Source organism: Sorex fumeus, unplaced genomic scaffold (assembly GCF_029834395.1).
Source record: "Sorex fumeus unplaced genomic scaffold, SorFum_2.1 ptg000064l, whole genome shotgun sequence".
Lineage (NCBI taxonomy): Eukaryota > Metazoa > Chordata > Mammalia > Eulipotyphla > Soricidae > Sorex > Sorex fumeus.
Genome location: NW_026606121.1, coordinates 1,643,750 through 1,671,017, shown reverse-complemented (window position 1 = coordinate 1,671,017; position 27,268 = coordinate 1,643,750). Strand labels below are relative to the sequence as shown.

At 57.9% G+C, this 27,268-nt stretch overlaps 3 protein-coding genes across 6 annotated transcripts in view; 2 read left to right on the top strand and 1 right to left on the bottom strand.

Moving 5' to 3' along the window:
• The window catches only part of BUD31 (BUD31 homolog), a 5,327-nt gene extending 3,606 nt beyond the window's left edge, over positions 1–1,721 (top strand). For both annotated transcript variants that reach the window (XM_056128549.1, XM_056128548.1), the window contains exons 4-6: positions 209–331; positions 554–720; positions 1,534–1,721. In XM_056128549.1, coding sequence (XP_055984524.1) covers positions 209–331; positions 554–720; positions 1,534–1,584 — 341 coding nt within the window. In that variant the 3' untranslated portion in view covers positions 1,585–1,721. The remainder of the gene's footprint in view (positions 1–208; positions 332–553; positions 721–1,533) is intronic.
• Positions 1,318–27,268, bottom strand: PTCD1 (pentatricopeptide repeat domain 1). Its single transcript, XM_056128555.1, is given in 11 exon segments — positions 1,318–2,118; positions 2,581–2,763; positions 3,096–3,212; positions 3,455–4,144; positions 4,931–5,032; positions 6,056–6,274; positions 7,515–7,655; positions 11,156–11,620; positions 17,268–17,278; positions 24,556–24,663; positions 27,132–27,268. Coding segments are annotated over 11 exon segments (2,232 nt in total). The 5' UTR covers positions 27,145–27,268; the 3' UTR covers positions 1,318–1,935.
• Positions 13,126–22,938, top strand: CPSF4 (cleavage and polyadenylation specific factor 4). Of its 3 annotated transcripts, none has more exons than XM_056128540.1 (8): positions 13,126–13,343; positions 14,886–14,936; positions 17,101–17,253; positions 18,036–18,131; positions 18,220–18,313; positions 18,550–18,622; positions 19,690–19,782; positions 22,162–22,938. In XM_056128540.1, exons 1-8 carry the CDS (start codon positions 13,241–13,243, stop codon positions 22,228–22,230), a joined length of 732 nt encoding a protein of 243 aa, XP_055984515.1. In that variant the 5' UTR covers positions 13,126–13,240; the 3' UTR covers positions 22,231–22,938. The 3 variants fall into 3 exon arrangements, with proteins under 3 accessions (XP_055984515.1, XP_055984514.1, XP_055984513.1); XM_056128539.1 differs by having other exon boundaries at positions 19,687–19,782; XM_056128538.1 differs by having other exon boundaries at positions 19,612–19,782.

The following is a 27,268-nucleotide window of genomic DNA, read 5'->3' as shown; positions in this document are numbered from 1 at the left end:
TCCCCTTAACCCCTGACTACCTCTCTGGCCCAAGGAGAACGGATTCCTTAGTTTTTAATGACTCTTAGTCTTGTGCAGACACTTAGTCCTGTTCAAACACTTTTGGGGCTGGGGAACGGACTCAAGTGCAGGTGCACATGGCTTATATGTGGGAGAACTCTGAGCCACAGTTAGACTTGGCCTCAAAACAGAACATTCTTCCTCTCAGCCGAAACAGAACCTCATGAGGGAAAGAGGAAGGTGGAATCCCTCTGGCCTATCTTCAGGATCCACCACCAGAAAACCCGCTATATTTTTGACCTCTTCTACAAGCGGAAAGCCATAAGCAGAGGTAAGGATCCTAAAGTCCCTCCTGGCCATTCCAGCCTGCAGGTGTGTTTAAGCAGTTGTCAGTCTTGGAACCTTTGTATGCCTCATGGAGGGCTTAGGGGTTACCTCAGGACAAAAACAAGGGGCGGTAAGCTGGTGAAAGGATCTTTTAATTGTGGATTGCCAGAGACTGGGCTGGGGGAAACTTGGCATTGCGACCTGATGCCCTCTCCCACCCGGGCAGAGCTGTATGAATACTGCATTGCGGAGGGCTACGCAGACAAGAACCTCATCGCCAAGTGGAAGAAGCAGGGCTATGAGAGCTTGTGCTGCCTGCGCTGCATCCAGACCCGTGACACCAATTTTGGGACCAACTGCATCTGCCGAGTCCCCAAAAGCAAGCTGGAAGTGGTGAGTCTTTGCTCCTGTTCCATCAGGTTTGGTGGCACTGCTGCTGTTCAGTGCCAGGGCTTGGGCGGGTGTCCTGCTGCCAAACCACCTGGCAGGGGTGTCCATTCGGGGTCAGTCTCCAGAGGTGAACTGTTGAACCCAGTGGGGTGCTAAGCCTCATCCCCGCGGTTAGGAGGGTGAAGTCAGAAAAAAGGGGGAGTTACCTGGCTGGTAGGGTGCTGTCCCTCCAGCCACCCTTTTCCTCAGAACTCTCCGGTCCCAGACTAGGTGGAGCAGCTTGGGGTGGCCTAGTAGTGGAGGTCAGGGCAACAGCTCTCAAGTGGAGCTGCAGAAGGGGCGGGAAGAAGTTCCCAGGGTGGCCGTGCGTGCCCACCACTCCCCCACCTTCACACAGGGCTTCACCCTCTGGTGCCCGTTCCTCTGTGAGGCTCTGGGCCAGGGCTGGCACTGAATCTTGGGAGCTCTAGGACAGGCCCGCAGAGCAGCAGACATGGAGCCAGGGCTCCAAAAAGGAGCCCGCAGAGCAGCAGACATGGAGCCAGGGCTCCAAAAAGTCCCCTGGGAGGATCGGGGTAGGGAACTGAAGGGCGGAAGCCCCTGGGGAAATCTGGTATATTCTGCTCTGGGTTGGTCTCTACAAGGGGGCTGCACCTATACCTACGGGACAAGTGCTACTGTAGCCAGTCAGGCGCTTGCCCCTCTTCCCAGCAGAGCCCCCAGCAGGATCCCAGAGTGGAGTGACAAGACTCTGCTGGGTCTGAGGTGTGGATGGGCCTGAGGCAGGGTGTTCAGCCAACTGTGTTGTCCACGCAGGGACGGATCATCGAGTGCACGCACTGCGGCTGCCGAGGCTGCTCGGGCTGAGCCCCTACCTCCCCAAACTTCGGATCTGGCTTGCTATTTCCCCGCCACCCCCAGCACTTCATACTGCAGGGCCCCGCCAAACTTGGGGAGGCATTGGCAGTTCTGTGTCACCTGTAGAAATAAACCCTGAGACCTTTTGGGCGTGTCCATTCTTTCTTGGGCCAGCAAGGCGGGACAGTGGGAGGCCTTGAACCTGGCAATTCTGCTTACCACAAAGGGGCCAGCTTCTGGGCAAGGACGGCCTGGGATGACGTGCCAGATGGCTGGTGGTTCCCACGTGTCCAAGTAAGTGCCATGCCCCAAACTGGGTCCAGCCCCGTGTCTTTCGTGTGAAAAGGGCCCCAGGGCCCCTCACCTGCCCCCACAGCCTGTGTTCACATCAGCCTCAGTGGGGGCATCTTGGGCCTCCCTGGTCTTGCTCCGGAACTTCTGCCAGGGGTGGGGGGTCTCCTCGGCCGGCATCGCTTTCAGCCACTGCTTATAGTAAGCTCGGAAGCCATCAATCTTCTCCAGGTAGGTGTTTTTCCCCTTGTACTGTAATTGGGAAATCAAGGTCAGGGCTTGAATGGCCACCACAGCAGCTGCCGCAAGCCACGGGAGCCAGTTTTCTCTCCGAGGTGATTGCAGAGAGAAGAGCTGGCACCTGCGTGGTTTCTGGCTGTGCCCTTCTGCTAGCACAGGCTCCAGCTCCTTTCGGGGGAGGCTCTGGGCCACAGTAAAAGGGCTGCAAAAGGAGGGAGCCTGTCGCCAAGCCAACAGGACTAGGCGCTATTTCTGGGACCAGCGCAGGCGCAGACTCTGGGCAAACACTACAAAGACCAGGGCGGGCAGAAGGCTGATGGGCAGCCTCAATGGTTGGCAGTAGGCTAGGCAGCCACCGGCAGTGGCCTGAGAAAGTGAGGCAGCTGGGAGGCTCCCAGGCTTGTCATATCACTGGATGCCACCCCCCACCCACAGGCCAGGAGATGGAGCGGGTGGGCCCCCGGGTGCCCGTACCCGGTCGAAGGTGGGTGGGTACTGGGCAGCAAACTCGAGCTGGCGGATGACCACCTCGTTCACTGGGACCCGGCTGTGCCTCATGTCCTTGAGGATGTCGATGAGGTAGGCATAGTCCAGCTTCTTGACAGCCGCATTGATGAGGGCGCTGTAGACATGGGTGTTGGGTCTCAGCTGGGACTTCTGTGCCATGGACAAGAGGAGAGTGATGTTTAGGCTGCAGCAGCAACCCTGTGCCCTGCACCAGAAGGAAAGCAACCACACCCCAACCTGAGTTTCTTCCACCAGGCTGAGCCTTAAGAAAGTAAAAGGATTTGGTGATAAACAGGGGAACATGAGTGTGGGCTGTGGGAGTCCGGCATCCTTGCCCCAGCATCCTGATAATCTCTCTGGGGGCCCATTCCCTGGCCCCACCCCTGCTGCCAGCATAGCCCCATGATCTCAGCCCTGTGCCCACATCAGCTGCCCCATCTGCAGAGACAGGGTTGGACACCACCCAGGCCCAGCCCACTTGCCTTCATGTCCGCAAGCAGTTGCAGCCCATCTGCTGGCCGGTGGCACCCAGTGGCCAGGTTGCAGAATGTTCGCAGGTCGGGGACAAGGCCCCTCTTGGCCAAGGCTGGCAGTAGCGCCTGTGTGGATAGACACAGCATCACGTGAGCTGTGACATAAGCCGGCAAGAGCCTTCCCTAGGCAAACCTGGTAGATGAAGGTCCAGCCTAACTCCACACTCTGGGTTCCAGCCGACATCTTAGGGTGCTGCTCCCCCATAATTCAGCAGCTCTACAAGCACACTCCACCTGTGCCTGACCTGTCCCTTCTTCAGGAGCTGCCCTTGAGGGTACAGACCCAGGGAGCCCAGGGCCCGCCTCACCTTGGCCCCTTCCAGGTCGCCCAACCTGCTCCTCCTCCTTATCAGTGTGTTGAAGAAGGTGAGATCGGCCTCCAGCGCACGTGTGTCCAGCATGGTCAGCAGCGAGGCCTCTGCGGGGCTCCCGGGTGCCACCACCTCAGCCAGCAGTGTGAGGGTCTTGATGTCGGGCTGCAGCCCATGCTCCTCCATGTGGCCTAGGAACCCCTCCAGGCCCCCCATCAAGGCCAGCCTGTCCTCCCGGGTGGTCACTGTGCCGAAGGAGACCACAGCGGGGGGCATGGCCTGGAGACGCAGGAGGTTGGTCTCCAGCCCCAGGGGTGCTGGCTCCAGGGCCCCAGAGCACTGGGGCACCGTCTGGGCTCCCACAGTGGGCCTGGACTCATTGGGGGCTCTAATTGCAGGGAGTTCCAGAGCTGCCCCAAGCACCTGAGAAGGTTCCAGAAACAGCTGCTTCTCCAGAGCCTCCACGTGCACTGTGGTGACCAGGCCTTCAGCGGCCCTGGCTGGGGCTCTCCTTGCCCCACGAGGCCCTGCTGGGAGCTGGGGCAAACCCATATCCTGCTGGGGCCTCAGCAGCAGCGCCGCCGCAACCGTGCAGTCCCCTAGGCCGCAGTCCCGAGCTGCCGCAAGCAGCAGGTTGTAGCTGTACCGACTTGGTTTGAACCCCAGACTCAGCATCTGCCTCCACACCTGCAGGGAGAGATGAGGGTCCATCCTGCACCCCATCTCCAGAATGACCGTGGAGAGCAGACACTGGGAGTGGGGAGGTAGAGGACCAGAAGTCTGAGGCTCCACAGAGCTGGGTCTCGACTTCCCTTCGGCTCAGTGTACCTCAGTGTTCTCTACAGCAGCCTTCCTGACTTGTGCACTATGGACGGCCCCTTGGCTTATCCTGGAAATGCTCTAACTCAGTCTGAGCCCCTGGTTCCCCTCTGCCCTCTCCCAGGGCTCCTGTCAGCCCAGGACTCAGGGCCTGCCTGCTTCTCCCGACCTCGGGAGGGACAGCCTGAGAATTTTAGGTTATTCCGGAATCTAGGCCAACTCAAGGAAAGGTGCAGCTGTGCATCCTGAGCACCCGCTATGCACCCCGGCCCAGGCAGCTACCTCATGTCCCTCAGAGCGAGAGACAGGGTAGCCGGGTGCAGCAACCTCAGTGCTAAGGCCTCACACATGATCATGGCCACATGTGGGGTGTGCTCTGCGGTCAGCAGCTCTGATGGTAATTGGGTACTGGCCACAGACTCTGGGCCCATCACTCTCCAGGGCCCCAGGCCCCACCTGCAGAGGCACTGCATGAGCCCTGGGAGGGACAGGTGCCCAGTAGGCCCGGGAGGCTGCTTGGAAGGACATGGATGAAAACGAGTTGGGGCGGGGGGGGCGGTCTGCAACACTGCTCCATGGCAGCAGATGCGGAAATACAGAAGTAACTGCCACAGGACAGGAGCAGGTGCGCAGAATGTCCTGGGACAGACTGACCTGCAGGGCTCTGCGGAAGCCTGTCTCCTTGTCCTGTATGCAGCCCATAAGCAGGAAGCAGAACGTCTCCTCCGTGACCGCATAGCCCTTGTGGATGATCTCCTGGAACAGGAACAGAGGCCCCCCCTAGGGTAAGCTACAGAACAGGGCACACAGGCTGATGGCCAGGAGCCCCCGCTTCTGCCTAGGGGCCACCTCATCTCCACAGCCCCTCTGCAGAGACCTCCCCAGCTGGTGAGAGGTGCGGCCCCCAGGTCTCCGCTGATCCACAGTACGGCTGGAGGTGTTTCCTCCTTTGTATGGGACTTGCCAAACTCGGTTCTGGAACAATCCCATGAGACAAGTGCCCACGGCACTCATCACTGGCTTCCCTGACGTATGTGTGTCAGATGGCATGACTGTCCTGAAACGCCATTCTCCCTTTCAACCCTGCATTGTTGCATGTGGTCCCAATGTTCTCTTGGTCAGGCTGTGCTCTCTCCCCATGGACAGTCACAGCTGTCTCAGGACTGCTCCACGGCCACCTGCATACAATATCACTGGGACATCTCTAGGCAGGCCAGGCCAGGGGTTGATCACCCCCATGTCCTATTCAAGATGCTTCGGATGCCACCCCTTAAGGGACCGTGTTGGCAAGGAGACCTCCAAGGCTGAGAGCCGTGATCCTGCCTCCTCAGCAGGCCTGCTCACTCCCAGGCAGGACTGGCCAGAGGCTGCCACTTCCCATAAGCCCTGGTCCCGGGTTTCCCCAGAGTCTGTCTTGCTGCCCTAAAACTAGAGAACGTAGAACAGCGCCCAGCCTGGGGGCCTGCTCACAAAAGGTCCCTGCCTCTGTGGATCTGGAAAGGCTGTTCCTGCAGGCGGCCGGGGTGGGGTACCCTAAGTTAGCCCAAGGGCCTGTCCCGCTGTTCCCTGTTCCCCAGTATTTCCCTGGAACTTGCTAGCTGGGCCCCCACTCTGGGGCTTTGTAGAAGTGGCCATCCGGTGAGAGCGGCTTGAAACATTAGTTCTGCAGCCATGTCCTGGACCTTGCCCTGAGCCCACAGGGTCACCTGGGCCAGCCCTTGGGTCACTTCCCGAGCATCCGGCCCGGGGTATGGGGGCAGGCGGGACAGTTGCCCCCACCTTGAACACCTCGAGACACAGCCGCAGGTCCGCGCACAGGGCGGCCACCTTCAGCAGTGCGTGGTAGGTCTTCAGGTTGAGCTGGAAGTTGCGGGCACGAAGCTGCTGCCGGAGCTTCAGGGCACTCTGGAGAGCCGAGTCCTTCCAGGGCGACTCGGCGCAGACATTGAACAGGGCTGTGTATGTGGCGTCTGATGGCTCCAGGTCGCGCTTCTTCATCTGTGGGGTCAGGAGCAGCTCGGTTGGACACGCAATGGCTGGTGGCTGAGAGGCGCCGAGCCAGGCAGGTCTGGGAATGGGTGTGGAGGAGGCGGGGTCTCTGGCAGGGCAGAGCATGGATCCCCAAACTCTACCCAGATCCCCGGCTACAAAGAGGCATCAGCAGCCCGAGGCTGAGCCCAGGGCGGGCGCAGACAGCCAAGGAGTCCTGGGGTAAGGCTGCATGGGGCCAGTGACCCCCCAGCTCCAATGCAAGTGAGCACCTCTGAAAATGAGGACAATCAACAGCCTTTTGCAGGTAAGTGCTGGAAGAGTGGGCACTCCCTGGGTCCCAGAGAAAGGCCACTCTGTCCCCAGATCAAGTGACAAGCAGCTGATACAGGCCATATGGGCCATGGCTGAGGAGCAGACACCAAAGGACCCCCCATTCCGGCTGGAGTATGGCTCCTTTTAGTGAGGGGGTTTGGGCCATACCTAGCAATGCTCAGGAATCACTCCTGGTTCTGTACTCAGAAGATACTCCTGGCGGTGCTGAATGGACCACATGTGAGCCCAGTCAGCCATGTGCAAGGCAAGATCAAACCTCATCAGCCATGTGCAAGGCAAATGCCCTCCCCACTGTACTATTGCTCCTCCTGTACAGCTCCTTTAAAAAGTTTACTGGGAGCGGGACCATAGAGACAGTACAGTGGGGAGGGCACATGCCCTGCACACAGCCAAGCCAAGTTCCATCCCCAACATCCCACCAGGCCCTGAGTGTAGAGCCTGGAGTAAGCCCTGAGCACCTCTGGGTATGGCCCTAAAGCCAGAAATAAAATAGTAACAATAAGCTTACTTGGAAAAAATTATTAAAGCAGTAAAGTGATAGAGGAAAAAATTAGGTCCTCGAGAAATCTGAAGGCCAGGGATATAGCTCAGGGGTGACACACTAGCTGGGCACATATGAGGTCCTGGGCTCCATGCCTGGCACCATACGGTCTCCCCAAGTACCAAGCTACCAAGCTAGGTCAAGGAATGGTCAGGGCCTCACCTCCCAAACCTGGTCACCACCTGTTCCAGATGATGACCCTGAGGGCACAGAGGCCTGGCATCCGCCAGTGTAATACATTAACCAAGCAATATATTCAGGACCCATTTGGCTGTTTTGGGAGGCTAGATGGCACATGGCAAGGTTGGGTTGCTACTGGCAATGCTCAAGGGGGTCCTATGTGGTGGCCAGGACTCGCCGGCCTGCACTCACATCGTTGTAGAGCCGGAAGGCCTTCCTTAGGTAGCCGGCCCGTCCGCAGCCACCGATCAGCACCGTGTAGTTGCACTCGAGGGGCTGGAGTCGCTCTTCCTTCAGCATCTGCCCCTCAAACAGGTCCAGGGCCTCAGCCAGCTGGGAAGGAGACAGGGAGAAGGACTGAGGCCCAGGGAGGAAGACTGAGGCTGTCGGACCCTCCCCAAGCCCACCCAAGCCAAACGCCCACCTTGGGCTTCTGTTACCAACCTCTCAGTCCCTGTGCTCTATAGCAAAGAAGCTTCCAGAAGTTCTGCCCACTCCCACCCCTGCAGATGTGCTTGGCCCACCGGGGTCAGGGCCCAGAGCCAGCAGTCAGATCACAGGAGGCCCAGGGCCAGAGTTACTCCAGAGGATCCCAGGCCTTAACTGCCCTCCTCAGAGACACCCCACCCCCCGATCCTAGCGTGTCAGGATGGCAACTCCGGGCACCAGGGCCATCATCATCCCATCCCTGCCCTCATCCCACACCCCTTTTACTCCCTGGGTAGCGTCAACTGGTGGTGTCACCGCTGAAATCAAAGGCCACTCATTATCCGAGGGCATCTGCCAGGGGGAAGGTCAGACGCCAAAGCAGACCACCCAGCAGTGTACACAGCGAGTGTGCTCAAGGGTGGCTTGGGCTGGGAACACAGAGGATGGCGTGGGGGGAAGCGATGGGACCTACAAATCCTGGAAGGAGCCAGTGCAAAGGCCTCAGGTACAAAGGGGCCTGGGCACTGCAGGAGCAGATGAAAGGGTAGCTATGGTAGGGTCAGCAAGGAGAGGGAGCAGAGGTCAGGAGGCAAATGGGAGTGAGGCGAGGCAAGTGAGGTTCTCCAGAGCTTTAGATGCCACTCGTGGACTTTGGCTTTCATTTTCTTAACTTTTCATACTGCACATTTTCAGACATCACAAACAACAAAGGCTGTTTCACCAGTTTTACTAAAGCCATTCTTGACATTCCCGTTTCAAATGAAGTGGTGTTGGGTCGGAGAGAGTACAGAGGAGAGGGCTCTTGCCTTGTACACAGCAGACCTGGGTTTGATCTCCAGCATCCCACATGCTCCCCAAGGCAGAGCCAGGAGTAACTGCCAATGCTGAGGTGAAAGCAAGGCTTAGACTGGCCCATCCCTACATGAAGTCCATGAATCCCAGGGGGTGCGGTGCCGTCAGCAGGGCAACCTATACCCATAGGGTGAATGCATCAGCAGACTGACAGTGTCTTCTGGCTTCCCAATACCCCAAAACAGTCTGCTGTACCTCTGGTCAGATCCCAACAACTTGGGACCGAGTTTGGGTTTTTTTGGTTATTTTTTAAAATTTTTATTAGTGAAACACCATGAGGTAGTTGTAGACTTACAAATTTTTGTACTTGGGTTTCAGTTATACAATGATCGAGTACCCATCCCTCCCCCAGTGCTCATTCTCCACCACCACTGATCCTAGTATCCACCCCCCCAGCCCCGCGCCTCTATGGCAGGGGATTCCCTTTTTCTCTCTTCTTTTGGGTGCTGTGGTTTGCAAAAGAGGCATTGAGTGGCAATCATGTTCAGTCTATAGTCTACTTTCAGCATGCATCTCCCATCCTGGGAGGATCCTCCCAACACCCTTTATTTGGTGCTCCCTTCTCTATCTGAGCTGCCTTTTCCCCTAGCATGTGCAGCTGGCCTCCAAGCCATGGAGTAAACCTCCTGGTACTTATCTCAGCTATTCTTGGGTGTTAAGTCTCCTATTTTGTTACTTTATGCTCCCCAGATGAATGCAATTTGGACCAAGTTTTCCTGAGAAATTAAACAGCCAGAAGTTAGGTATGTGGGAGTCACACCCACAAACCACCTCTGACTCAGCTATACAAGCTTATTTACTGGCTTTGTTTCGGAGACCCATAAATAAATCTCAAGAGATCAAAAGCCAGAGTTAATCTTGGACCCACGCAAGGCTGAACAGACAGGGGTAAATCGTAGGGGGCAGGTCAGCCTGGTGCCCACCCAAGCAGAACCCTGGCAGACTGTGCTGCTTGCTCCCACAATCCAAAATCGCCGCCATGCCCCTGGCTGGACTCTACCGTCTCAGGACAGACTTCACCAAGATATACTGTAATACTGTCCTCCCGTTGTTCATCAATTTGCTCGAGCGGGCCCAGTAACGTCTCCATTGGAGACTTTGTTGTTACTGCGTTTGGCATATTGAATACATCACGGGTAGCTTGCCAGGCTCTGCCGTGTGGGTGAGATACTCTCGGTAACTTGCCGGGCTCTCCGAGAGGGGCGAAGGAATCGAACTCGGGTCGGCCATGTTGGCTGCGTGCGAGGCAAACGCCCTACCGCTGTGCTATCGCTCCACCGAGATATAATCTGCTGAAAATTCGGTACATAGGTTTTGTCACTAAAATCTTTTAGGCTTTCTTGGAGTCGGGATGGGCTATCTCCCCCTACTTCCCTATACTCCTGAAAGCTCTGGTAGTCATGTCCACACCCCAGAGCGGTCACCAGTTAAAAAAGCTACTCCAGACTTACCTTCCCAATAAAAATACTGAATACCCTGAACAAACACAATGGCCTCTTAGTACCTGTGTTGCAAACCCATAATGCACAAAAGGAAAGAGAGAAAGAAGAAAAGTGCTTGCCCGTAGAGGCAGGCTGGGTGGAGAGGGGTACTGGGGGATGGTGGGAGGAAAATGGAAGACATTGATGGTGGGAAATGTACACTGGTGGAGGGATGGGTGCTGGATCATTGTATGACTGAAACCCAATAATGAACAGCTTTGTAATGGTCTTTCTCACAGATATTCAATTAGCAATTAAAAAAAATCCATGAATCCATCCTAAGTCTTCACCGGTGAGCCGACCCAGGCCATGTCACTGAAAGCCCTGGGAATCCTGACTCAAGGGGAACACAGCTGCTTTCACCCTAGGAGCAAAGGCTGGAGCAAGAGGTAGTAAGAAGGACCCGGGTGTGGTCCGGTGGCAGAGCAAGTGCCTGACACCTGTGAAGCCCTGAGTTGATCTCTGATGCCACAGAGGGATTAAGAGCATTCTTAAGAGAGATGGCCAGAGAGGAAGAACAAACACAGGGAGAGCTGAGGAGAAAGATGCTGGCCCGGGAGCATAGGAACAAAGATGTGAGAAGCATCAAGACTGATGATATTTGGAGCAGGAGTGACAGCACAGAGAACACGGAGCTTGCCTTTCACACAATCGTCCCGGGTCCAATCCTTGGCATCCCATAGGGTCCCCTGAGCATCATCAGGAGTGATTCCTGAGTGCAGAAACTGGAGTAAGCCTTGAGCATCATTCTGATGCTGGAGTTGGTAAGAGAAGAAGCCAAGGTGACATGGAGGATTGGGCCTGGCAGGAAGGAGCCATGGGCCTGTGATTTAGTGAAGTGAAGGAGAGGAGACAAAAGAAGGCTGGGGACAAAACTTATGACAGGCTAGCACAGAAGCACTTAAGGAGATGGTGAGGCTGGAGCTGGGGAGTCCGCGGCAAAACCAGACTAGAGTGGCCGTGAGGAGGCTGTGAAGCCAGGAGGCTTCACTCACCCAGTGAGTGACAAAGACTGAGTCTAGAATGGGCGGACTGCAGGACCAGGGAAGCAGGGAGCCCCAAGCTCCTCACCTTCCCCTCCTTGATCAGCTGCTTGCACTGGAAGAAGTACCAATGAGGGGTGTTCCGCGGGCCCCGCCACGCTCGAGGCTCGTTTTCCTCCTCATCTTCAGCACCCTGTTCTCGGAGCCGCAAGTTATAGAAGTGGGCTGAGGATTTGTGGAACAATTTTCGGGAGGAGTATCTGTCAGAGAGGGTCCCGAAGCTCTCCTCCTCCTCCTCCTTCTCTGCCTCCTCCATCATGGTGGTGCTGGGCTGCCCCGGGTCTGTATTCCTCTTGTTCTCCGGGGCCACAGGCAGCTGAGAGAGGGTGCTGCTGCAGGCAGTGGGCACTGGCTGGCGCAGCCCTGCAGGCCCTTCCCCTCCCCTCCATCGTGCTCTGATGGGGTGGAGCTGCCACACAGCCAGCAGTTCTTTGGTGCGGGGGGCAGAGAAGAGGCGGGCAAGTCTCACAAGGTCCATCTCTGGCGTCCACCTCTAGGGGCCTGGATGAGGTTGGGGAAACAATGTGGTCATCTCAGGATGGAAACAATCAGCTGAAAGACAGAAGAGTCATACAGAACACACAAGGTGAGACAGCCTGGAACACGATTTCAGCTCTACCAAACAGCTACAGACTGGTGTGTATGCTCTCGGTGCTTAGGGCTCTTGCCTGTAAGCCCCAGGCAGAAAAATAGAGCGAGGACAGAAACAGGACAGGAGGCCCTGGGTATATGGAGGGCGGCACAAGGCCATGACAATGATACTCAACAGACATGTGCTCTTTGTTTAGGTTCCGGGGTCTTACCTGGCAGGGCTCAGGGCTTACTCCTGGCTCTGCACTCAGGGATCACTCTTGGCAGGTCTCTGGAGACCACATGGGGTGCCAAGGATTGAACTGGGTCAGCTAAGTGCAAGGCAAGCACCCTGCCGCTGTCCTAACTATTCGGTGCCAGGAATTCTTTTAAGGTCTGGTTACATGAGAAGGTCAGGTAGGAGTGCACGTGGATGATGGCTGATCAAAAAGATTAGTAACTGTGGCCCAGGAATATAATGCCAGCTCTGACACGGCATGCAATGTGTCAGCTTCTCGAGACTGGGGCACGGGGTCTTCATCGTTCCACATCTGGTGGAACTCTGGTTCAACTCCAACAGAAAACAATCCTGATGGGCCCGAGAAATAGGAGAGAGGTGACCACAAATGCTGAGGGGGGTCGGGATTTGATTTCCAGGCAGCTCGTGAGCACCACCAGGAAAAATCTGTCACCAGTTCATATACGCTAATAACCGCGCCAGGTAAGAAAGCCCATCCCGATGCCAAATATGCATTAATGAACGCGCCAGATAATAAAACCATCTGGTGACAAGCATGCATTAAGGAGTGTGCTGGAGGGCCGTCTCTGCGCCATCAGCACCCGAGGCGCTCAACTGCAAGACCCATTATCTCTCCCTTATCCACGCTGCGAGTAACAAACGGAGTTTGCCTTTAGTTGCTAAGGCTCCTCGGAGGGGCCACAAAGGCTTGGCTTCAAAAGCAAGGAGAGAAGAAACGGGACTTCTGTCACTGACCCACTCGCCCGCCCGGATAATAAACCCTAGACGTTCCCGGGGACCCTCAGGCCGCCCGTGGCCTTCCGAGCCGCGCTCCCCGGACACGCCCCCCCGACACTCGCGGCCGCTCTGGCCGGTCCTCAGACCCCCGCCGCCCGCCGCGCACCTAGACGCTCGCGCCCGGCAGCCCGTTCTGAGGCGCGCGCGCCCCGAGGCACCGCGCAGGCGCCGGCGCGAGACACTGCGCAGGCGCGAGACACCGCGCAGGCGCAGCGTGCGTCGCAGTCGCCTCACGCGCGAGGCTTCCGCTTCCGCGAGGCCGCGCGGTCGCTCGGCGAGCGGCTACCCGGGCCTGGCGCGGCGAGCCGCCCTCGGCGCTTGACTGGCGCGGCCTAGCGGGGCGCTCCCGGCATCCTTCGGGCAGCGGCGGTGGCGGTGGCGGCGGTGGCGGCGGCGGCGGCGGCGGCGGAGGCGGACGCGGACCGTGCGCGGCGGCGGGTCGCGGTGTGAGGGCGGCGAGGAGCAACGCGGGGACCGGACCGGGCCGGGGTGGCCGCCGCCGCCGCCATGCAGGAAATCATCGCGAGCGTGGACCACATCAAGTTCGACCTGGAGATCGCCGTGGAGCAGCAGCTCGGGGCGCAGCCGCTGCCCTTCCCCGGCATGGACAGTGAGCGCGGGTGCAGGCGGGGGGGGGGGGAGGGCGCGGGCATCTCGGTCCGGGGAGCCCCTCCGCCCTCGGGACCCCCTCCGCTTCCCATCCCCTTTCGCGGACTCTGGACCCCCCGGCCCGCTCGGGGGTGCCCTGGACTTTCTCTCGCTGGAGGCGGAAGCTCCCCCCAGGCGGGGCGCGTGAGCCGTGTTCCTCTGAGGACTCCCACCCCCGGGACCCCCCGGCCGGCTCACTTATCAGCTGCCTGATTTTCCCCTTCCGCGCCCCCCTCGCCTTGAGGCCCCGACCCACCAGGGCCGGCCGAGCGTTCTCTACCCTCCCGGGCCGGGTCCAGCACAGACAGTGTGGGGGAAAGGCCTCCGGCTCGTTCGCCTGGGATTTCCTTCCACCTGTTGCTCCCAGATGCGCGCGTATAAGCATGCCCGGCCCCCCTCCCCCCTCATCCTCCGCGACCCGCCCGCGCACTCCGCGCAGGCCACGAGGCACCGCTTCCAGACCGGGCTCGGATGCTTGCACACGGCATCCTCTGTCCGGGCCTGAGATGCTCTTGTCCCTCGCCCCGTGCACCCACGCCTTTTCCTGTGTCGTGGCACCTAAGAGACGCCCGCGGTTCCAGCCCTGGACCCACAACCCAGGATTGGGTGCTGCGGCCCCGGGGCCTTCAAATGTTTTCCTGGGAGGCTCCAGGGAGCTGGCCTGGAGTTGGGTGCCACCAGCTAAAGCACAGGGAACTGCAACACAACATCCCCATATTTTTTTTCGGAGGAAACCGTCACCTCTGTTCCGCTGGCACATTCTGCCCCGACCTGGAACCTGGTTCCTTCATTCCCTCGCGGAATGAAACCAGCTTCACTCTGGGAGGGACGAGCCTATAGGCAGCCAAGCCTGGGTTCAAGTGCCCACACCCACCTTGGTCCCCTGAACATCTGCGGGTGCAGCCCCCACCGATGGGGCTCAGTAGATGAGAAGGAAACTGATGTCCTCCTTGGTGAAACACTGTTGGATATGAGACTTCAGGCTGTTTGAATCGTGCAGAGACCCCCCCAACTCACTGCTCAACCTTCAGTCAGGCCCGGTGAGATCTACCTGCTCCCGCTGAGCCAAGGAATCGTGTCTTCCAGGGCTTGGTGTCACTGTGCTAAAGTACCTCTGAGTGAGAAAAGCCGTGAGGGAGTTTGTGCTGTAGCCCCATGGTGAATTCTGGTGCACTGGTCACCCTGTCTGCCTGCGGAAAGCCTGTACCCCTTTAATGAGGGGGTTGCAGTTGCACGCTCAGACCATCTTGCTTCCCACTTCCCAGTTCTCCTTCCTTCTGGAACAGTATCTCCTAGGGACTCCATGCCCTGCTCAGCATCCCTGTGCCTGGGAGTCAGCCCTCAGACAGTGTGCGCACTGGCCTGGGTGGTACCGCGTTTGCACTGGTTTCCTTTCCTCTGCTCCATCTTGCCTTTGCTCCAGTCATGCCTGCGTTCAAGGCCAGCTGGGGCCAGCCCACTATCTTCAGGGGTCCCCAAGGCTCTGTTCATCTTTTTTTTGCAGAGTCGGGGGCTGCTGTCTGCGAGTTCTTCTTGAAGGCTGCCTGTGGCAAAGGTGAGCATCCCCAGCCCCCCCAACATTGCTCCTGGGGGCTGGCCCCCCTGCCCTTCCCCTGTGCCCTGAGACTTGGGGGCTGCAGGGCTTGCATTGCTTTTTTGCAGACAGTGCCTATATAAACCATGCGAGAGGGTGTGGAGCAGGACTGGGTCGGGGAGTTTCTCCCCAAAATCAGAGTACAGCCCGATGGTGCCCGGGCTCTACCCTCTTACCTTTCCCCAGGACTGTGAGGGGAGATGTGGCAGTGGGCTCAGCACACAGCCCCTGGGGGCACCTTCCTCGGGGTCCGGTGCAAGTGTGAACCCAGATCTTTCTGATTCCATAGTCTTGGGGTGGGGGGCACGGGCACCTGCATTCTCTTCAGAAGCCCCATAGCAGTTTGTCTCTGGTGTGTCGTTTCTTCCTCCTTGACTGGTCGCTGCTTCATAAAGTGAAGTAGTGTGTGGTTCAGCTGCCTCTCTTCTGGAACCTCCCAAACTCCACCGAGCGGAAGGACTCCACAGCAGAGTTCTTTCTGCTGGGATAAATCTGGCATTTTTCTTCCTACAGGCAAGTCTATTTAGAAGCTAAATTTAAATTTTTTTTGGGGGGGGGTCACACCTGGTGATGCACAGGGCTTACTCTTGGCTCTGCACTCAGGAGTTACTCCTGGCGGCGCTCAGGGGACCATATGGGATGCTGGAAATTGAACCCAGGTTGGCCGCGTGCAAGGCTAACGCCCTACCCGCTGTGCTATCTCTCCAGCCCCTGAAAGCTAAATTTTAGAGCCTGAAATAAGTGCCCAGGATTGCAGCAAGCAAGTTGGCTTTTCTGGGAGATTGGCGGATATTTGGGTTCTGTAACACGGGCACTTGGACCCAGCAGGTAGATCGCCAAGGGCCACCCCCAGTTGTTCCCTGTGGCTATGCCTCCCTCCTGTGTCGGAGCAGCTGTCCTTGTCTTGGGCCCCCTTCCCTGGCCAGATGGACATAACCAACCATGTGTGGTTATTCAGATTGAATGGAGATGATGTAAACTAGAAAATGCAGTTCCTCAGCTACCTTGTTCCCTTATGGTGCTGCTGCCCCGCAGACACCCGCTCCCGTACAGATGGAGGGTCTCCTGGTACCAGGCCGCCTCTTTCCACCCCCAGCCTCCCGTCTAGGCTGCCTCAGACTCTGGCGATGGTGGCTGGGAGACTCCGGGAGATAGCCCTTCCGCATCTCTGTCCAGTCTGGTGTCTTTCCGCCAGAATCACATTGGAGCGTTCTAGCGGCTGGCCTTCTTCACAACCATCCTCCATTTTTTTTAATGGGGCCATACCCAGCAGTGCTTAGGACTTTCCCCCCACTTCTGTACTAGGAGTGACCCTTGGCACTGCTTGGGACCATTTGTAGTGCCAGGGATCAAGCCGTGGTGTGTGGGTTGCAGGGTAACACCTTACCCTTAGGGGTCCTTTCTCTCTAGCCCTCTTTTCTGCCTTGCTATGCTTCTGTGACTTTCATGTACCTGTGTAGCCCTAGAAATAAACACTTTCTAAGTAAATGAAAAACATTTCTCTCTCCTTTCCTGAGCTTAAAAGCCTTCATAGGGGCTGGAGCAATAGCGCAGCGGGTAGGGCGTTTCACTTGCACCGACCCGAGTCGGTGCCGATTCGAGTTCGATTCCCAGCATCCCATATGGTCCCCTGAGCACCGCCAGGAGCAATTCCTGAGTGCATAAGCCAGGAGTAACCCTTGTGCATTGCTGGTTGTGACCCAAAAAGGAAAAAAAATAATAAAATCTAAAAAAAAAAAGCCTCCATAGTACGAGAGTAACTGGAATCGTAATTTGGTGCTTTGACATTCACAGAACATGTTTAAACGTATGTTAGTATTTAAGGGGCTGGAGCTATAGCACAGCGGGTAGGGCATTTGCCTTGCACGCAGCCAACATTCCCGACACAGGTTCGATTACCAGCACCCCATATGGTCCCCTGAGCACTGCCAGGAGCAATTCCTGAGTGCATGAGCCAGGAGTAACCCCTGAGCATCGCCAGGTATGACCCAAAAAGCAAAAAAATAAAAAATAAAAAACAAAACATATGTTAGTATTTAAGTTTGTCCCAGAAATGCCATTGCCTTCGGCCTGAGGCCCCAGGAACTCCCCCAGCCCCGAGCCTCACACCTACCTTCCTTGGCAGGGGGCATGTGCCCATTCCGCCACATCAGCGGCGAGAAGACAGTGGTATGCAAGCACTGGCTGCGGGGACTGTGCAAGAAGGGCGACCAGTGCGAGTTCCTACACGAGTACGACATGACCAAGATGCCCGAGTGCTACTTCTACTCCAAGTTTGGTGAGCGGGGCCACTCCCTATGGGCCTTCATGGCACTGCCTGGCACAGGAGGGTGTGAGGGCACATGGCACCACTTCCTGAGGGGACTCAGCTAGGAGTGACTCCGGGAACTGAGGTCAAGCCTTCTGCAGGTTCTTGGGGACAGCAGTGGTTTTCGGGGCCATCGGATTAAGGGGAGGGGTATCTCAGTCCCGTTTCCTGCCCCCTAAAGCATTGGCACCTGCAGCAGAAGGGGCCATGAGTCCACTCACAAAAGCCCAGTGCTCTCTGGCCTGGGCACTCCCCATTTTCTGGGGCTTGTGGTGCCTCCGACACACTCTTTGCTGCCCCGGGGACACTGCCATAAGATGCTTCGGGCATCTGCGTGCTGGTGCCCAAGTGCCAGGGATGGAAGCCAGAGCAGAAAGCCACAGGCTGGGAGTTTGCCAACTTGTGTGTGACACGGACTGGTGGGGGCCCAGGGGGCGCTTTTGGTATTGGGTGCCATCTCCCCTCAAGCAGACTCTGTTGGTACTCTGTTGCATCTCCTCTTCTGGGACCTGGTCTCAAGCACTGCCCTGTGCCCTTTCCCATCTCAGCCAGAGATCTCCCCTGGTCACTGAGGCACCCCGGTACTCCCTGTGCCCGGCTAGCAGGTCTCTGGGCCTCCAGGTGGTTCTGTCATGTGTGTGGGGAGGGAGACTTGGGCCCTGGGGCTTGCGGGCGCTCCCCTCCTGCCTGGGCGTGGAGCGCAAGGTGGCAGGGTGGGTGCCCATGTGGTGACCCCGGCTGACCACCTGCAGGTGAGTGTAGCAACAAGGAATGCCCCTTCCTGCACATCGACCCTGAGTCCAAGATCAAGGACTGCCCGTGGTACGACCGCGGCTTCTGCAAGCACGGTGAGTGCCCCGCAGTTCTCTGCCCCAGATACCTGCTGGCTGGCAGGTTCCCCGGACCGTGGCTGAGCACCGTGCATGTCATCCCCAGGTCCCCTGTGCAGGCACCGGCACACACGCAGGGTGATCTGTGTCAATTACCTCGTGGGATTCTGCCCGGAAGGGCCCTCGTGCAAGTTCATGCAGTGAGTGTCCCCTCCTGACCGTCCCGTCCCGCTGCCCTCATCCCTTTGCTCACACGCACACAATCAGGCCCCCAAGGAGAGGCTGTGTGGGGCTCTGTCTCCCTTCAGCTGGCGAGAGCACACCCCAATCTGCATGGGCGGGGGGGCCTGTCTCTGTCCAAAGCTTAGGCCCCACCCCTGCGCCACTGGCACTGCCCCTTCCCTTCTCATCCCCTCTCTCCTTCTCCTCTCACCAGCCCCCGCTTCGAACTGCCCATGGGGACCACCGAGCAGCCGCCTCTGCCACAGCAGACGCAGCCTCCCGCCAAGGTACCGTCCGCCCCTGATCCCTCCTGCGGCTCTAGGCTGTCCTCACCCCACTGAAGATGCTGTGAGGGGGCCCTGGCGGAGGTCGGGGAGGGGAAGCGCTGGGGAGCTCAATAGTTGGCGTTGTGCCCCGCAGGGCTCTCTGCTGAGCTCTGTTCGGGATGCACAGCCCCTCTCCAGTGCTGCTCACTCTTTGGGATCCTCCCCCCACGCTCCCTACACCCACTCACGAGAGCAGGGAACCTGAGGCTCTGGGATGGTGGTGGTGGGGGCAGGTCTGGAGCAGAGCTCAGGCTGCCAGCTCACGGGTACAGGAAGGTAGGACAGGCCCTGGCAGGCCCACGGGGTCCAAGGCAGCAGTGGGCTGGCATGCTCCAGCTGTGAGGAGATGTCACCTCCCCCCCAAGTTGAGGGCACCCCTGCCCTCACCTGTCCAGGCTCAGCCAGGAGACCCAGCAGGCACACAAGCCAACCCTCGGGAGACTCAAGTTCCTGAGGGGTGCAAGCTGGGACCACTTGGGGTTTCTAGCGCGGGGCCCCTGCATTTCTGGGGGTCAGGCTGGGAAGTGGCCTTGAGGTCCAGTTCCTGCCCGAGCCCGCCAGGTCCCCCATGCCCCGAGACTCCCTAGAGGTCCCTCCGACATTTTCTGTGCCCTGCTTGCCGCGTAGGCTGCCAGACACCCTGGCTGAGCCAAGCGTCACCCCGAGCAGAAGCTCAAACCTCAGGACGGAACGTAAGGCCTGCTTGTGCCCGCGCCCCGCTGCCCCGGAGACCTCGTCTCTCGGCGTTTTCTTTTCTCCTTTTGGTTTCCGTTTCTGTGTGTGTGCATGGTGGTTTTCGGGCACACCGCCGGCTATTCTCTACCGCCTGTTCCGAGCCGGGCTCCGCAGCTCCTCCTGCTGCTGGCGTGGGAGCCCCGCGCTCCGTCCTCGTTGGTGGTCTGCGTGCACGTGTTTTCCGCAGTAAAACCGTGTTGTGTGACTCTTTCCAGCAAAGTAACAATCCGCCATTACAAAGGTCGTCCTCCTTGATCCAGTTAACGAGTCAGAACTCTTCTCCCAACCAGCAGAGAGCCCCGCAGGTCATCGGGGTCATGCAGAGTCAGAACAGCAGCACGGGCAACCGGGGACCCCGGCCACTGGAGCAGGTCACCTGTTACAAGGTGAGTCCCAGGTTGGGCGGGTGGGGGCACGTCACGGGCCATCCCTTACCTGGCATTTTGCCTTTGAGGCGGGAAACTCTCTTTGTATCTGCTGATGGCAGGAAAGTGGGCCCCGCGGGGTAGAGACCGCCTGCCAGCTCTGCCCGCTGCTGGGACAGGGTGAAGGCACTTGCCTTGCACATGGTCGACCCAGGTTCAAAGGAGCAAACCCTGAGCACCACCGGGGGTGGTCAAGAAATAAAAAAGGGGTAATTCCTCAAGAGACCAGGATCAGAGGAGGCACAAATCCAGAAGGGAAATTGATCCCAGAAGCTTCTGGAAGCACCTAGATCCCAAATGGACACACTCGGGCAGAGCTACCACCACCACCACCACCACCAAGAATAGGGTGAACTCTTACAAAACCACTGGAATACCAGTCTGTCCCCTCTCGGACCCAGAGCGGGGAGAAAAAGCTACCACCCTTGACCCTGGCAGCCCGGGGCAGACAACCAGGCCTGTGGTCACAGGCTTGGGGAGGGCCATGCAGCTCTGGCAGTCCTGCACAGGCGGGTTGCCGGCAGGGTGTTTGAGAAATCTCTCAGTCCAGGCCACACATAGTCATTAAAAATCAGAGAACAGGGGCCAGAGCACTAGTGCAGTGGGTAGGGCCTCTGCCTGGCACGTGGATTCAGGTGACCTTGATTCAAGTCCTGGAACCCCACCTTGTCTCCCAAGTTCTGCCAGGAATGATCCCTGAGCACGAGCCAGGAATAACCCCTGAACACCTCCAAGTGTGGCCCAAACGCCAAATGAAAACAAACCAGAGAAGAGAGCTTTTAGGCACTTCTTTACCTGGTGTGAGGCTGACCCCGGCTCAGTCACCAGCATCGTAGCCTCTTGAGCATCCTTGAGGGTGACCCAAAAACCTAGTACCCTCCAATCCCTGCAAAAACGCTGAAAACCGAGTCCGTGGACGAGACTCATGTGTTCTCTGAGGATGCCGTGTTCGTTTCCTCCGACGCTGTTAGGCCCCACCAGCAGATGCCGCTTCCCTCTGTCCGAAACAGCTGCTGTAGCCACTGCTTTTCTGCCCACACGTTGACTTTATTAGCTTATTTCAGTTCCAGACCATGGGGCTGGAGAGAACTGAGCATGCAGTTTCCCTGCAGGAGCTGTTTCAGTCCCTGCAGGGCACAGCAGAGTGTAGCCTGGAGCCCCCCACCCCCTTGAGAACAGCTCTTAGAAACTTCGGTTCCTATGATGCCAGGACATGTTTTAATAGAAGCAAGGCCTTGATACCTCTACCATCCTGTAACCTTTACGTGGCCTTGGTATCTATACCCTCATGCAGGTAATCTTGTTTAAGTGACTCTTAATTGAACCACAATTTATTTTTATTTATTTTGGGTCTTGGACCACACCCGCCAATGTTTAGGGCTTAATCCTAGAGGGCTGCAGGGAGAGAGGGAATCACACTGCATTCCAGAAATTGAACCCATGTCAGCTGCATGCAATTCAAGAGCCCTACCCACTCTACCATCTCCCCGGCCCCCACAATGTAGTTTTAACGGGCCATAGTCATTTCTCAGACCTTTGTCGTAGGAAAACTGCTCACTTGGACCATGGGTGTGTGGGCTCTGGGGTTGGCAGCACCCTGCCTCCAAGGAAACAGCTTCAGAGGGCCTGTGCCTCATATGCCCCTGGCGACGCCAGAGCTGCTGGGTGGGAAGAGGGAGTGGGGGCCTTGGATGCAGCTGCTTGCCACCCTGTGGCAACCCTATGCCAGCCCTCTAAGGGACAGGGCCACGTTGTCCCTCCTGGCCCAAGAATAGTTCAGACTGGGCAGGTTGCTTGGCCAAGCCGTCCCTGCCTGTTGCATCCCTGAGCCCAGCCGTTGCTTGGGGTGGGAGCCTCTGTTTACTTCCCCCTTGGTTGAGGACTGACAGTGAAAGGGGAGATTGAGGGGTGTGGACACTCTGCTAGGACAAGTCAGGCCTGGGTTTCAGGTCCTAGTCTAAGCGCTGTCCAGTCTCCGGCCTCGTGGGTAGCTTAGGCAGGTGAGCAAGAGTCAGGAGGGGACCCTCAGGGTACAGCCACCCTGTCCACAGCAGTGAGTCCCCACGCAGGGGCCTCTCCTGCCCCTCCTCGCCTCCAGGGATTCCAGGACGGTGCCTCAGAGGTAAGTGACCGGCCAGCGCAGAGGGGCTGGGGTGCCAATGGGCCACATGGGGACAGCCCCGGGGCGTGCCCTCATGTCACCCCTGCCTGCTTTCCCTCAGCTGGAGCCTCCCAGACACTGGCCTGTCCCCAGCCTGGTATGTGGTGGGCTGCAGGGTCAGGAACACCTTTGAAAGCATGTTTCGTTTTGTCTCCCTCTCCTCCCCGAACTGTTCCCAGTGTGGCGAGAAAGGACACTACGCCAACAGATGTACTAAGGGGCACCTGGCCTTCCTCAGTGGACAGTGACCTCAGCTGGAGCGTGCGCAGAGCCCCAAGGGCCGTCCTTGGAGCATATGCTGAACTGGGGTCCCTGTGCCCGGGCGGCTCTCTCCCCAGCGCATAGTACACTGTGCTGCCTCGTTCTTGGCTGCGCCTGTCACCTCCCCATCATTTGCTGGAATTTTAAGGGACACCTGCTTCACCTTGTCCTTCACCATCATCATGTCTGGACATCGGTGTCCCCCGTGGCGTTCCCACACGCCTGCCCCCTAGTGGCCGGGAGGGGCTCATGCAAAGCAGCTTGGGGGAAGTTGGCCATCTCCTACTGGACCCCACGGGACAGGTCAGTGGTGCCTCCGGCCCCTGCCACTTCCTCCTGCTGAATTCTGAAGCTGTGCCTATCCATGTGAGTTGACCGCGGTCACCTTCAGGGCAAATTCAAGTGCGCTTGTCCCTCTGCCCGGACCTGGTCCAGTGGCAGGCTCGAGGGGGCTAGGCACGCCCCGGGGAGCCCCTGGCCCACTGCCTGGCAGTGGGTAAGGTGTGCCTTAAGCTGAAGCCCTGTGCACCTACCTCCTGGCCAGCAAGTGTCTGTGCTGTCACCAGACCCCCTTGGGCCTGTGGAGACCACCCATCCCAGCCTGGAAATGTGAAACCGTCACCCACAACCGCTGGGCCAGTGGGTCTGTCCAAGTTCAATTATAAGAACAATGTTCATCAGAGTCGCTCAGAGCCTGGTTTTTCAGCTGCACTTGTGTTCCCACTCAGACAGGAGCAGAAGTGAGACTACATGCAGCCCTGAGCATTCAGACCCTTACAGACCTCAGGGCTTGTCCCAGCGGGGGCAACAGAGGGAGAACTGAAGGCTCCAGAAACAGCCAAGCCTGCCTGGGGCCATCCTGACTTGGATGGCAGTAAAAGTGCTAGAACCTGTGGACAGTCCCTGACCTGGGGGTCATGTGGCACAGGGGAAGGCAGTGTGAGCAAAGGGTTCACCTTTACACTGTCAGGGTGGGTGTGGGGAGCACCCTCTTTTCAAACCATCCAACTGTCCCCCGCCCATCTGGCACGGTGACACACAGCCAGAGAAGCCATCTGGAACTGGTCATTTATTGGGTGGTATGGGGATTTGGGTGCAGAGTAAAGTGGGAAATGCAGAGCATCCTCCCCCTCAGCCTTCAGTGGTACTTGCGATGCCGTTCGTGTTCTGTGAAAAAACAGCAGGACATCAGGGAGGGCGGTGAGCTGGGGCAAGCGGAGGGGGGGCGGGGGGGGGGGGTAAGAAAGCAGCCCGAGAATTCCTTCTAGGAGCTGATGTAGCATCCCTCACCCAGCCCGCACTCACTGAGTTCATGGTAGGAGCGGCAGTAGTTGAAAAGCACATAGGCGGCCAGGACCATGGACACACCGGCCACGCTGCCCTTCTTCACATTGATGTACTTGTCATAGTACCGCTGGTAACCTGCAAAGTGGAGGCGCTGGATGGGCTGCACAAGAGCACCCCAATCTGGGGCAGGGGAGAGCACTGATGCCTGTGGCCTTGATCTTGGAAACTAGATTCCACTTATCCCCCTCCTCCAAAATTCTGAGTCCAACTGCCAGTAAGAGCCATGCTGGCCTCCTGGGAGGATGAAGGGACATCAGATGGCAGGAAGGAGAGAGCCTGCTGCAGAAGTGCCTTTCAGAGCATGCTTCCCATCTCATTTCCTCCCCGTGGCACCCAGTGCTACCCACTGGCAGCCCCCTAGTCCTGTACTGTGGCCTGTGATTCTCATCCTGTGAAACCCATGGAATATTCCCAGGGGTCAAGAGTGACAGTACAGCAGGCAGGGCGTTTGCCTTGCATTCAGCCAACCTAAGTTCAATCCCCAGTACCCCGTAGGGTCCCCTGAGCACCACCAGAAACAATCCCTGAGCAGAGAGCCAGGAGTTAGCACTAAGCTATGCGTGGTGTGGTCAATAATTGGTCAATAATTACAAGGAATATTCTAGGATATGGCGTCCAGAGCAACCCCAGCAATATATCTCAGCAGTCCCTGAGCACAGCTGGGTGTGTGCCCCATCCCCACCCCCCATAAAAAAAGTGAACAAAATTTGTCCCTGGCAGGGAGGCCAGTGCCATGATGCTTCCAACTCACTTTCCTCATTAGCGAGCTTCAGGGAATGGGCCAATTCCAAGCCATTTTCTCAGCTGAAACCCCTCAGAACCAGCCTCGGATGGAAGCAATCAAGTCTAAGATCCAAGAGTGGGCCATGTTTCCTGGTCCCACGCGGGACAAGACCCATGTGTGTGTCCCTCTGGGCAGAGCCTGGGGCCCAGCTCACTCACTCGCACCCTCCTTAGCCTCTGACCTCTCTGAAAGGCTCCACCAATGCCTCTCGGGGTGAAGTCCCGCATCATTATCCAGCTCGTCAGCTCCCCAAGTTTGACATCCAGGAGTCGCTTGTCCTTCAGAGGCACTGGAAAGGAAGCAGACACTGAAGCTCTGGGAATGGGGGGGGACAGACGGACGGGACACCGCAGGGAGGGGGGCAGGTTATGGGGCAGAGAACGGGAGGCTCATATAAATCCATTCAGCTGTGTTAGCGCCTGGAGCCTCTATTTTACTAGACAGCAGAGACTGAGAAACCAGCTGAGTGGGAGCCAGAATGCAGCACCACCTACAGATGCCCTGAGCACCTGCTGGGAAATGTGGAAGCCTGGCATGATGTGCCCCGAATCTCCGAGAAAGGCCTCAGAGCACCTGGTTCCCACAGCCTCCAGCCCCCAGAGCACCAGCAGCTTGGATAAGACACCGCCCTGAGCGAGCACTGTAGGAGGGCACGAGCTTTGCATGCAGGTGACCCTGGGTCAGTCGTGCACTGCACTAGGTTCCTGGGGTCCTAAACACTGCCAGGTGTGTCACAAAAATATAAAGCCCCCAATGTGGCTCTATCTGGACCCAATGAGGCTTTTCCCCACAATTACAAACCAGAGAAACATCCTCTGCTTCTGGCTATGTCAGAAACCAGCACCCTATCTCGGCACTCCAGGAGGACTAACAGCCATGAGTTTATTTAGCTTTTTGGGTCACACAGGGATGCTCAGGGGTTATTCCTGGCTCTGCACTCAGGAATTACTCCTGGCCATGCTTGGGGGACCATATGGGATGCCGGGGATCGAACCCAGGTCGGCCGCGTGCAAGGCAAACGCCCTACCTGCTGTGCTATCGCTCCGGCCCGAACAGCCAAGAGTTTAAAATTCTCCTCTACTATCTGTACCTTTTACGTAAGGACAAGTGTTTCCTTACCCAAAACTAAGAAATCAACAAGGACATCACACGACGGCGGCGGGGGTGGGAGGGGGGTGGGGGGGTGGGGCAAAGAACTGATTAGGACCAAGGAGAGAAGTCACAAAACTCCCACGGTGGGGCTCCATCATCTCATTCATGAATTATGGGTGATAGTACAGCAGGGAGGGCATTTGCCTTGCACGCCACAGACCCGGGCTCGATCCTCTGTATCCCATATGGCCCCTGATTATCGCCAGGAGTAAATCCTGAGTGCAAAATGAGGAGGAAACCCCTGAGGATCGCTGGGTGTGACCCAGAAAAAACAAACCAAACCAAAAATCATTCTCGAATGTGCCCTATGGCAAGAGACCAGAACCTCAGGGTAGCCGGAGAGAGGTGCTCAAACCCCGGCACCATGACATCTGAGCAATGCCAGTGGGGCACCCCCAAAATCAAAATAATCATCAAAGGCCTTGGTTTCAGGACTTGGTGCAGCAGTCTGCCCTGCCTGTAACTTCTATGTGCAAAGTCCCTGGGTTTCACCCGTCATGTGCTTGCACACACAAACCAAAACTAAGAGATGAAATTCAATGCCCTCGCCCCCTGATGCTGTAAGAGCCAATAGATGGCATGAACAGTCAAAATCAGAGAGAAAGCTGGGTGACTAGCACTCTGTGGCGGGGCCAGGCAGTGCTCCAAACTCCTCACAGGTCCAAGCTGTCTAGTTTTTCATCAGTGGTCTTCCTGGGAAGCTTCTGCAAAGGCCCAGGTTCAGTACTTCTTTTCCACACCTGATGTCTTGTTGAAAGAATCCACCCCCCTCCTCGTCCCGTTGTGGGACGGGTAACACAGCCTTACCCCATCTCCTGATTGGCTCATTGCTCCAGACTGAGCTTAGGACAAGAACTGGGGCAAAACACGTCTGGGTTCACTAAAACTTGACCACCAACATGCCGTGTGACCTCGAGTACCCGCACCCGGCTTCTGACCTTTGTCACTCTGATCTCTAGGATGGGGGGATTTAATGCAGACACGATCTACTTATTTAAAAACCAAAATACAAAAGCTGGTGCACGCCCCGATGAGTGCCAAGCTTTGTACAAGCGGGGGAGAACTACGGTCCCGGGTCCTCCTGGGGACACGAGCTCGGCTGACGACGCAGGTCAAGGAGACGTGACCTTGAGCAGATGGCCTCGCGTCCCTAAGCCTATTCTGCACACATTCAGCCCGCGGTCGCCGCCGGCCCTGCAGGCTGCGGGGCACTGTGCCGGCCATCGCCTCCCCTCGCCTCCCCCCCACCCCAACCCCCGGGAGCACCGTCTGCGCACCGGCCTGGGAGAGGGAGGGGTGCGCGCAGCCCTCGGGGACGAGCGACCTCGGCGCGAGGAGCCCCGGCACCGCCCCCCGCGCAGCCCGGAGGGTGCGTGGCCCCACGGCCTTCACCCTCGTTGCCGCAAACGGCGCGGCCGCTACAGCCACCAAGGGTCGGACGGCGCAGGACCGTGGGAAAAGGAGCGGGCGCGCCTCCCGCGGCCTGAGCGCAAAGGGGCGGGCTCCGCGGTTCCCTATTCTCGCACGGCGGCCCTGCGTCTCGAGGGCACGATCGATCTCGGCTCCGGCTCCCGACTGACTGCCCTGCCCGGCTCGGAGACTCACCGCCCGACGCCATGTTGGAGTCCTAGGTGTCCGCAGTGCCTGGCGCGCGAGGGCTGCTGGGAAAGGAGGCGCGCTCCGGCGGGCTGGAAGCAGAGGCTCACGGGAAAAAGGTCGCCACACCATGAGCCGTCGGCCTC

Excerpts from the sequence above, each read along its gene's own strand:
- CPSF4 (XM_056128538.1), top strand. The coding sequence starts at position 13,241 with ATGCAGGAAATCATCGCGAGCGTGGACCACATCAAGTTCGACCTGGAG. Across the intron at positions 17,254-18,035 it reads CTACTTCTACTCCAAGTTTG|GTGAGTGTAGCAACAAGGAA; the intron begins GTGAGCGGGGCC and ends GACCACCTGCAG. Across the intron at positions 18,132-18,219 it reads CCGCGGCTTCTGCAAGCACG|GTCCCCTGTGCAGGCACCGG; the intron begins GTGAGTGCCCCG and ends TGTCATCCCCAG.